Source organism: Cyphomyrmex costatus, unplaced genomic scaffold, assembly GCF_001594065.2.
Source record: "Cyphomyrmex costatus isolate MS0001 unplaced genomic scaffold, Ccosl1.0 scaffold401, whole genome shotgun sequence".
Classification (NCBI taxonomy): domain Eukaryota; kingdom Metazoa; phylum Arthropoda; class Insecta; order Hymenoptera; family Formicidae; genus Cyphomyrmex; species Cyphomyrmex costatus.
The window spans coordinates 27995-39821 of NW_017278220.1; the positions used below are offsets into that span (position 1 = coordinate 27995).

At 32.6% G+C, this 11827-nt stretch overlaps 1 protein-coding gene across 1 annotated transcript in view; it reads right to left on the reverse strand.

Moving 5' to 3' along the window:
* Nucleotides 1-623: 623 nt before the first annotated feature.
* Nucleotides 624-11827, reverse strand: part of LOC108777064 (calcium-binding mitochondrial carrier protein Aralar1) — a 105438-nt gene continuing 94234 nt past the window's right edge. Inside the window, exon 6 of the mRNA XM_018543859.1 lies at nucleotides 624-1553. Within this exon, the coding sequence (XP_018399361.1) occupies nucleotides 1382-1553 (172 nt within the window). The 3' untranslated portion in view covers nucleotides 624-1381. The remainder of the gene's footprint in view (nucleotides 1554-11827) is intronic.

Genomic DNA, 11827 nt, shown 5'->3' on the forward strand with positions numbered 1-11827 from the left:
TGTGTGTGTGTGTGTGTGTGTCAGAGACCGTCGTCAGAGGTCTGCCCCGACAGTACTATCATAGCAACAGTACAATCGTAGAAGTCGTGTGCCCCTTCGCAGGGGGTTGGGGGAGGTGAGAGTTACTTTAAACAGAAGGAGATGTAAAATAGTACTTGTTATAATACATATATGGCAGAAATTATACGTTAATATGTATAATTTCCGAGAAATGGTACGTTAATTTTGAAACTTTTTTTGTTAATAACTTTTTAACGGACAGTGACCGCCACCTAAAACCTGCGGGAGGTTACTCAGGGTCATGACCTTGACAACATATGTCAAGGTCAAGATCATCGGGGGTGGCTCCCCTAATCTATATATTTACCGGTTTATTGTTAATTTTAATTTGTTATACAAACATGTTTTTCGAATGTGTCGACATTCAACTGAAAAGGGAATCTGACCTAGCATTAACACATATGTTTGCAAATTGAAAAAGAACTAATGAGTTAGTGGACCTATTATTTCTGCCACTGTATATATATGTGAATATTATTTATACTTATATTATTATTTATCGGTATTTAATGTATTTTACAATTGTGTATGACGAACAAATAATAAAAACAGATTTATTGGCCTTTTATTCATCAGTTAAGAATTATACAGCTAGACATTTGGATAAATAATAAATGTAATTACAGAGGCCTAATATGTTACTCTGAACTGTATAAATATATATGGTACGTACACATCGGGGCCATCACGGATTATAATCCACACTCATTTTCGTTGGCGATAATCATTCACGATTTAACGAACACACATTCGATTAGTTATTATACGCGTATCGGCAGAAACGTTTCAAATTAGCAATAACAAATCGTCGATAAATGACACACACACATGCGCGCGCGCACACTTTCTCTCTCTTTCATGCATTGTAAAAATTACATACAGATGGCATCAATTTGATATAACATATCTTTATAGTATCAAAATAAATAGTCTGAATGCCATTGTTTTGTTCCTGTATCAATTGACTGCATCGATTCAGCTATCACGAGCGTTCTTGGACATTCCGCAACCATGGATTTTGTACTTTTCTTTAATCGAGTCATAATTACATTTTACGATCATTTTTGTATGTCGTATGCATCGAGTTAATATCAATCGACGATTCGTTCTTATGCTGATTCCACGTGGTCTGCATGATACCAAAATGGCCAAGATGATTGTTGAAATAAAACGTGGATTTATTATTTGTAGTTTGTGAAGCTCACACATACCACATTTGCTTCACCGTCAGTGAAGCATGAATCAGCGTGCAGTAATCGTAGATTATTTATGGCAGGGATTGCTACAAACTTACTCTGTTACACGTTTGATAATAATACTATTACTTTCCGATAACTGCTTGGAATCTGGGTAAGCAAAGACCGAACTTTGTTTCTATACCTGTAAAAATAGGCAGAGCTACTTGGTAGCCACCTATATGATCTGGATTCGTTGATCGAATTTCATCTGCGACTCCCATAGTAGGCACCTTTTGTTCCGAGCCAGTAGGTCGGCTGTAATATAGTAAAAAAATAATATAGTAAATAATAGACATAAATATCGTTACAGATTTATCAATTAAAACGCAGATATATAATACAAAACAGAGTTTGCAATTTGAAATGTTTATATATATATAAATGATTCATATGTATGTATATTAAGAAACGTAAGATTAGGGAGTATCAAACTTCATGGCTAGATGAAAATGTTTCTAAAGGATGGTTGGCTCCTTACCACCAAGAAAAGAAAACAATATGTACTGTATGCAATAAACTCATCAGATGTTGTAAAACAGATTTGATTCAACATTCACAGACGGTCAAACATATAGAAAATATAAATTTATTAATTAATAATGATGTTAATAAATTAACAGAATTATCACATAGAGATAAAGTTAAACGAGCCGAAATTAAATTAGCAACATTTTACGCTGGACATAATATCGCTTTTTATACCGCAGATCACTTAATTCCACTATTGAAAGATATTTGCACAGATCCTAAAGTTGTTCAAGATTTTGCATTAGGCCGGCTTAAACGTACATATATTGTTAAAGATATATTAGCAAAACGCGAGGTCGAAAAAATTGTCGATAATTTACAATGTTCTAGGTTTCAATTTTAATCGACGAAAGTACCGATATTTCAGATTCAAAATTAATGTGTGTTCTTGTTCGATATGTTTCCCCCGTAAACAAAAAAGTTGTGACACAACTATTAGAATTAGTTTCTTTAGATGCTAAAGATTGTTCCGCACGTAAACTTTTCAATGTTTTTAAAAATCTTTTAGAAGAAAAAAAAATTTCAATTAATAATATTGTCGGAATGGCATGTGACAATGCATCAGTTATGATTGAACGCAATAATTCTTTTATGCAACATTTAAAATTAGAAGTACTGCGATTAGTAACGTTAATTGCATTTGACATTCCTCCGCGATTGTTGCCAGTAAAGCTTCCGAAAAATTGCCTTCATCTTGTGAAAATTTAATTAGAAGTATTTCTACTTATATTTTGGACAGTGCGAAACGATGTGCAACTTTAAGAGAATTTCAAAAATTTTTCGAAGTAGAAAGGAATAAATTATTAAAATTATCGAATACTAGATGGCTCATTTTACAAAAATGCGTTGTTAGAATTCTTGAGAATTGGAACGTGTTACAAAATTATTTTATTTTAGCAGTAGTTGAAGATAAATTAAAATCTGCGGAAGTTTTATTTTATCTCACACTTTATAACACAATTAAAGCTTATTCTTTATTTTCAAAATACGTGTTGAATTTTTTTACAGCTGTAATGCTTTATTCCAGTCACGCAAAATTTTAATTTACAAATTATTTGAAACTAACCAATAATTAATTCGTCAATTGATTCAAAATTTTATGACAGTTAATTCGTTAAAATGAGTAATTTAAGTATAGACAATGAATAAAATATACTAAATTTAAAAAATATTTATGTTGGATCGGAATGTGAGAATCTTTTAGAATTATTACCTTTGGAATGTAAAAAACAAATTAAATTAACAAGTTTAGACTTTTATAAAACGACAATTCAAGAAATGCTAAAACGTTTACTGTACAAGGATTCTCTTTTTGAATATTTTACTTTTTTATATCCGAAGATTGCTCTTTACGATGAAAGTCGTATCTATAAAAATTAAAGATTTATCTCATATTGCTGTAATTAATAAAAAGATATAAATATTTCTAAATTAGATTTTGAATGGCACATTTTATCATCCATTTTTAACGACGAACAAAAAAGGCTTAGCTTCTTTTGAAATTGATGAATGTGGGGCAAAATATTAACACATAAAGATTTTAATGATGAAATAATGTTTCCAAATTTACAGTTATTAGTTGAAGCAGTTCTTTCTTTACCTCATTCTAATGCCGAGGCCGAACGAATTTTTTCTATCTGGAGACACGGTAGTGTCTCGGCGCTAAGCCAAGCGCGCGACATTGCCGTGCCTCCTTTACGCGAAACTGAGAATTTTTCGGGGTCGAGATGATCAGATCTCAGTAACGGCTGAACCGATCAAGTTCTACATATGCTCAATCGACAGGAAAAACTTAAATTGTATGATAAAAGTGCTTTCATTTATTTTCTACGTGCCCTACGAGCGGAGATATCGCGACGCAAAGTCCGGATCTGTAAATTTTCACGTTTTATTTTTAAGATACGTCATCAACGTCGCCGACCAAAGAAATATACTTCTCGTTTTTTCGATAATAGAGGGCCTTTGACTTTATGTGTTATCTCACTCTATCTATCATCTCACTCTATCTATCTATATCTAACCCATAGACTTATAAGATAGACGGAGCGTTCATACGAGAGAAGCTGAAGACTTGAAAGAGAGAGAAATAGTCGCGGAGTAGTTCTCTTCTTTTCTAGTAGTGAATTGATTGGTCGTCGCAGTAGGTCGGGGAGTAGCCAAGAGCAACGAAGATAGATATCCGAGAGTATTAAGTTGACTGAGAATGGTAACAAGAGCTTCGACGGATTGCAGCGGATTATTGTACATACATTAATTTACAAATTAAAAGTTGCAATTTTATAATGGTGCGGTCTTGCTGCATTTGAAAGTCAGAACATGGTATTCGATGAGATGTTTCTTTCCAACTTCTGCTCTTGAAAAGAAACAGACACGAAAAACTGAAAATATTATAGTATACATTACATATCGTACAGTAATTGTCTTCCTATACTTTTTTCCTATACTTTCCTATACTTCCTATATTTCCTATACTTTGGAAGTTCAACTTTAGCTTTAATACTTCTATACCTTTTTAATACTTTCTATTATACGTACCTTATTATTTTTATATAAAAATTTTATACATATACAAATTACATTAAAGTTTATTACATATTTCTGAGTGTGTATGTAATATAATAGAATTTATATTTTATTATAATTTACATATTTTCAAAAAATTAACCTTCAGCGTAAACTGTTGCTGTATTTCTATTTTCGAATAATAATTAAAAAATATTATATCTTTGCAAAACACACACTCGAATTTATAACCTCTCAGCACACAAACCAAAAGTTGTGACATTACGCAATACGCTCAAGCTGATTGACATGGGGTTGAAACTAAGATTGGAGAGTTGGTGACACGTTTCCTAACGAAAACGGGGGAAATGATGCGCGCGCAGCGAGCCCAAAACTGTCGATGATAACCTAAACTGATCGAATAAAATTCTCTTTTGTGCCGCCATTGTTGTAAGCAGTTGTAAGTTTCATGCAAAGAAAATCGATCCATCTTCGGTCTGATTACAGCACCAGAGTTCTCTCTGACAGCACAGAACATATATGTATAAAGGATTACAGTGTCGAGCACACAGAACATATATAAAGGTCGAGCACATGTCGAGTGAAAACGACTCTTTTTCGTCGAGTAAGAACGAAAAAATTCGCCGCCAAAGGAGGCATAGGGCAACGGTGAAAGAACAAAAGAAATTAAAACGGTGAGTGAACAAAAGAAATTAAAACATGAGTTTTTGGAATGAATGAAAGAGGTTTCTTACGGATGTTTTATTTCGTAGGGTCGAATCGCCGCTACACACAGAAGGTGTAGTACCTTGTATTCATTCTGCCAGGAAATATTACTTTCGATGTGCATTTCTGAAAATGTTAAATGCATAGCGTGGAGACGTTTTTTTTACTGGAACGGTGAGTTTGACGAATGTATTTATTGTGGTAATTTATGCAATTGTGTAATTGTAATGTAAATTATAAACTTTACAAGGTCATGAAGATTATATATGTTTCAATTTTTCTTTAACTTCAAATCCATTCTAATAATTGCATGTTTTTTCATAGGAAGTTTCGAGGTACGAAACTGAAACTGGAATGTGTGTGATTCACGGGGTTTGGTTGGCAGGTTGATTGGCAGATTATCACCAATAAAAACAATGTAACATTGATGGAAGACTGACTATAAACCAGGCTGTGATATAGATATGTTGTGATAAGTTGCGTAGTAAGTTTTGTACTAGTCATGGTCTGATTTCTCGCATACAGATAGCTTTACATTTTCACAATGACTCCTCAACTTAAGTTTTCTTGCCGATTTCCGGGATGCGACAATGCGTACTATTGGTGCACAGGTGGGACTAAGAAAATAAAAAATAAGCATTTTTATAGATTTACGAGAAACCCAGCCGTTTCGATAAAGTGGAAAAATATTTGTAACATTGATGTTACACAAGAGTGTCGTAATAAATTCATATGCGAAGACCATTTTCAGCAAACAGATTTCGTTAATTTTACTAGAGACGCTTTGAATCCTTTCGCGATTCCGTCGCGCTTAGAAACCGAATCGAACTTGATTTCAATACAGGATTCATCTCCTTTTGAAAACGATCCAGAAAATACAAATTATTTGCAGCCACTGAACTCTGTTGTTAAATCACCTTTTGTTTGTAATGAATCGCATGCATGTCCACATCAATTAACGCAATCAACGAAAACGATAACTGCAGTACCGTTAATGACACAGTCTATAAGAATACTCCCACCGATATTGACGTAACAAAGAGTTCATGCGAAAATGTTACAAACGTTAAAAATGTTAATTCCTACACTTGTTCAAAATCAGACAATATAGAAAACTGTAATCCGTTATATTATATACATGATAATACAATCGATGATATAAATAATAATAATACAATAGATAATGACATTCCAATTGTACTAACAACACCAAAAAAAAGAAAATTTGGTTTTTTGTCAGAAGCAGGAATATCCCCAAAGAAAATGACGCCGCGTAAGAGTCGAATGTACAAAGTTCAACGAAAAGTTGTTAAAACAATGTGTAAACTTAAAAAACAACTGAAAAATAAAACGGATGCTTTGAAAGAATTGAAAGAGTGCTACAATCGCGAAGTTTTCAAATGTATAGAGAACCGACTCAACGAGGTAACGAAAAGTTTCATTGATTCTCAACTACGAAATGTAGATCGGATGCCTTCTGCGAGAAGATGGACAGAAAAAGATAAGATTTTCGCATTATCACTTTATAAACGCAGTCCACGGGTATACAGATATCTGTCCACCTACTTTCAGTTACCATCTACTCGTACATTGCAGAATATTCTCTCAAAGATCCCTTTTGATACTAGAATTAACAAGCTATTACTGCAGCAATTAAAAATTAAAAGTGATGAGATGAATCCGTTAGACCGATACTGTGCTTTATTGTTTGATGAAGTGTCTTTAGACAACGGTTTTTATTATGAAGCTCATAAGCAAAAAATAATTGGCTACGAAGATCTAGGAGAGTTGGGTCGAACAAGCAAACCAGCAAATCATGCTCTGGTTTTAATGATAAGAGGTTTACGGAAATCTTGGAAGCAAGTTATATCTTACTATTTTACTGCATACACAATAATAGTTTAAAATCTTTAAAATATTATAATAATATCAAGTTAGCGACTCTCACAATTAAAACAATAAAAGTATAAAATAACCTATGTATTTGACATTATACATTGGTATAAAGGCTATAGAGTCATAGTGTTAGTTGTAATATAACTATACTTATTCAATCTAATTCGCAATCAGTGATCGCAATCTATTCCGGACGTTTCGGCAACAGTTTCTTGCCATCTTCAGCGATGATACAAATACATGTTTCGATTGGAAAAATATATATCCAAGAATAAACACAACCTTCGGCCAATAAAGTTCTTCAGCTCCTTGGTTACGGTATAGTTGTCTGAATTTTAGTATTAAAACAATTGTACATAAATTTTCTAAAAAACTAATACGCAAATATTGTAACTAAATTTTCCAAAAAACTAATACGTAAATATTAGAATAATAATTAAAAAATTCTATATGTATAATTGACCAATTATTATGCTTACCCTCAGATTAGCGCAAAAAATATTTATATACGTATGAATCAAAAGCAGCCTCTCTCACAAACATCATTCTTATTTTTGTGAACGAAGTACATCGAATTAATTAAAAAACATTATTTTCTGATCCAATAAATACTTTAACCATATTGATAGTGTCATGTTCTTATGACTGTTGAATTTAAACTAAGACAAGGAACTTAGTCTATATGTAATGTGACTTTCAAATCTTATTATTATTCTTGTCATTATTTATTAGATCTATGTATGCTTTGTTTAGCATTTCTGTGTCTGTCTTTAAATTTAACCCGTTAGACTGTTTTTTAATAAAAATCATCTCTGAAACTATGCGTCTATTATACCATCTTTCCTCATCCAAGACAGACACATTTTCCCAATCAAAATCGTGATTATTCATTTTTCTATGTTCTGAGACAACAGAAAGACAAGCCGATTTACCTAATAATTGTTTTTTGTGTTCATTAATTCTAGTCTTTAATTTTCTTCCTGTTTGCCCCACATATGAAGCATCACAGTTATTGCAATTAATTTTATAAACTACGTTCCTTTTTTGTTCAATAGTTAATTTATCTTTTTGTACTTTAATGTATTTGTTTAATTTGTTAAAACTGTAAAATGCAACTTTTTGGTTAAAATTATTTTCAAATAAATTTCTAAATTTATTGGCTGTCTCTTCTATGTATGGCACACAAAACCATCTAATTTTATCTTTTACTTGTATTTCCTGTGTGATCTTATCTGTCTCAGAATTAGTCTGTAATTTATTGTACTTTTCTATCAAAAATTTTATTCTTTTATTTATATTTTCGAATATGAAACTAATGGGATAATCGTTCTGTATCAAAATTTTAATTATCAAACTCAGATTTTTAGTGTGAAACCTTGGATGAGAAAGATGAAACACCTTATCTACTAAATTAAAAATGATACCTCTTTTTTGTGAAGTTGGGTGTTGAGAGAGATAATTCAAAAATCTGCCAGAAAACGTCGGTTTCTGATACCAGTCAAAAAAGAGAGTCGTCATTTATAATAATGGTCAAGTCTAAAAAGTTAATCGAGTTTCCTCCCACTTCAATAGTGAATTGTAATCTCTCGTGATATTTGTTAAATTTTTTAGTAATATTTTTAATTTCTGAATTCGAAATGCATAAAATAATATCATCTACATATCTATAATAAAACTGTATTTCAAAACCTAATCTCTCAATCACCCAACTTTCTAATTCGCTCATTACTAAATTCGCAATTATAGGTGAAATCGGTGAGCCCATCGGTGTTCCATACTTTTGTTTGTAATATTGATTGTCGAAAGTGCATACACAATTTCCTGTCTAAGTCTTAAGGCTATAATAAAGAACACAATATCTGAATTACAAGGAATTGGAATAACAGTAAAAGTAACAATTTGCGACCAGGGTTCCACCCAAAGAAGGGCTATTACAGAGCTGTGTGCTGAAAATCAAATCGATCCAACTCCATATACTTTTACTGTCAATGACGAAACAATGACGATTTACGATGTCCCTCATTTACTAAAATGTACGCGAAATGCGTTACTGAAGTGTACAATTAGATTCGATAATAATAGGATTGCAACATTTGAACATATAAAAACAGCTTTCGAAATAGACCAGACAAGACCATTTAAACAACTACACAAACTGACAACACAGGATTTTAATTTCAAAGATAGTTTCATAAAAATGAGAGTGAAAATTGCTGCACGGCAATTGAGTGCGACTGTTGCTGCAGCAATTAATTCAATGACAGCTTGTGGAATTATGCCTTCTGCAGCATTGGATACGGCAATATTTGCTCAATTAATTGACGATCTCTTTGATTCTTTAAATGGTCATAAACAATACGACGATGATAATAAAATGTATAGAACTGTGCTAAAAGATGGCTCTCCTCATATTAAGTTATGGAATAAATTAATACCTGAAATAGGTGCGTGGAAACTGATTGATTTGAACAACGGAAAAGATATTACAAATACTTATCCATTTGCGAAAAACTGGGTAATAACAATTCAATCTATCATATATTTATGGGAAGAATTGCAAAAGCTCGGCTTGCATTATTTGAATTTAAGAAACTTGAATCAGGATCCACTTAAAAATTTATTTTGCACCATTCGACAACATGGCGTTCAGAATTCCAATCCCACCTGTCACCAGTTCACTGCCGCATTAAAAACAGTTGTTTTAAATAAGTTGGTCGCACCAGTATCGAAAGTTGCGAATTGTAAAGACGACAATTGCAACAATTTAGAAAATTTTGGATATTTTTTGCGGACGGTTGCTATCGAAAACGTACAATTCAAAGAAATTGAAACATTCAAGAATATCGAGTCACCTTTTGTTGAATGGATCAATTTCGAAGAATTGGATATTGGGGAAAGTCTACCCCTGTCATACGTGTCGGGCTACATCCTTAAAAGAGTTCAACTTCCAGACGAAAATTGTGAACGTTGCCGGGCTGACTTATTCGCATCGCAACAAGAACAACATCACTTGTTCACAATGTTCAAAGAACATGGATCAACTGATTCATTAACATATGCAAGTGATCAGGTCATTACATTAGTACAAAATCTTCACGTCAGACTGTACCGTTTTTTAGATGCGAATGGTCACAAGTTGCAATTAGAGTGCGCTTTTAAGACTGATTTTTACGAGAATTATAATAGCACTTTCTGCGAAGCACACAAATATGATCGATTAATTGTTGATAAAAGTGTTACGTTTTTAATATTTAAATATGTCAAAGATCGTAAGAAATTAAAAGAACGAATTTCCGGATATTATGAAAAAATGAAACAGTTCAAATCTGCATAAACCGGGAGGACTTCAATTACCTATATTCCCGATTGCATACATTGCTCACTGATTTGTCAATTTAAAAATAAAATAATCTTATTGATAAAGAAGGAAAAAGTTATTAGGCACTGGCCGATATGAGTAGTTGTGCAATCGGGAATATATAAGCAAACGGGATTCTCCCGCATAAACCGAGTTGAATTTTTTGCTGAATTTTTGATTAGTGCTGTTTTCTAAAACTTTCTAATCCAAATATTCCTTTTAGTTTCTTACGAAAACATTGAGATTTTTATGGGCCACCACAATTTTTTCACTTTTCACATCGCTAACTTATTCAAATTATTCCTTTTACTTTCATAACTTTAAACCAGAGTATTTTCGGTTAGCGAAAGAGATTTAGATTAATTTGGCCCAATACTGACTATCGTCGCGAAAAATATGTTTTTATTTTCTTTTGATTTGTCTAATTAAAAAATTAGTTTTATTTTTGGAGTCTTTGTTTTGGATTACTTGGACGTACAATATATTCGTTCAATTCGTAAGATTAATTAATTCATCCTTGTCAACTTATAAGTTTCAGTTTTTTATTGTAAAATGACTTCAATAGTTTCAAGCCAAAGTATTAGGTGCAATTGCGAAGAAAGAGAAATACAGTCCAATACTGTTTCGTTTTAAGCTGATTCGTTTTTGTTACGTAATTTGTAAGATTACATACAGTTTTATTTACATATAGTATTAGATATATTATAGTATTAGATATAGTATTACATATTGATTACATACAGTATTACACATGGTATAGATTAATACAGATTACAAATTTTTTTTAATGATTGTTAAATATAGAAAAATTAAGAATTGTTTGTGTATTAAAAAGTGTATTATACATAAAAAGTTGAAAATATACATTAATTATTTTCTGACCGAAATGCCGTCTTTTTGTGTTACAGCCATTCACATATGGAGCATTCCACGCCAAGTGGGCCACCCATTTTGCGAAGTTCCATGGATTTCGTTCATATTGCGTGAACTTGAACAGTTTGATGAATAAAGACTCTATGCCAAATAATATACCTGTAGGTCAACTGGTTACCGAACTGTAGAACCGTCAATTTTTGGGCTTTCTCGTTGCAGCGCTCTTTTCGCTTGTCGTTAGTGGGCATGAAAGGCAATTTTGAAAATAAAGTGCAGACGTATTCTTATAGAAAATTGAACGCTCTTTCACGTAAGAATATTATTTTTTTGATCAGACCGGTTTACGATGATGTTTTTCAGTTTTGAACTTTTCAAAATGGCGGCGCGACTAAAAAGCCGCTCTCAATTTTCTTTTAATACAGCTCAAAATGTAGCTCCAGATCTCTACTTTGTTACTCTAAAAGGACTTAATGGCACACGCATTCGTTTGGGAGTAAGAGCTAGGAAAGTGAGGAAAATGAGTGGTGCGGCAGGGGGACGGAACGACATTGCCTCACTTTCCTAGCTCTTACTCCTAAACGAATGCGTGTGCCATTAAGTCCTTTTAAAGTAACAAGGTAGAGACCTGGAGCTACATTTTGAGCTA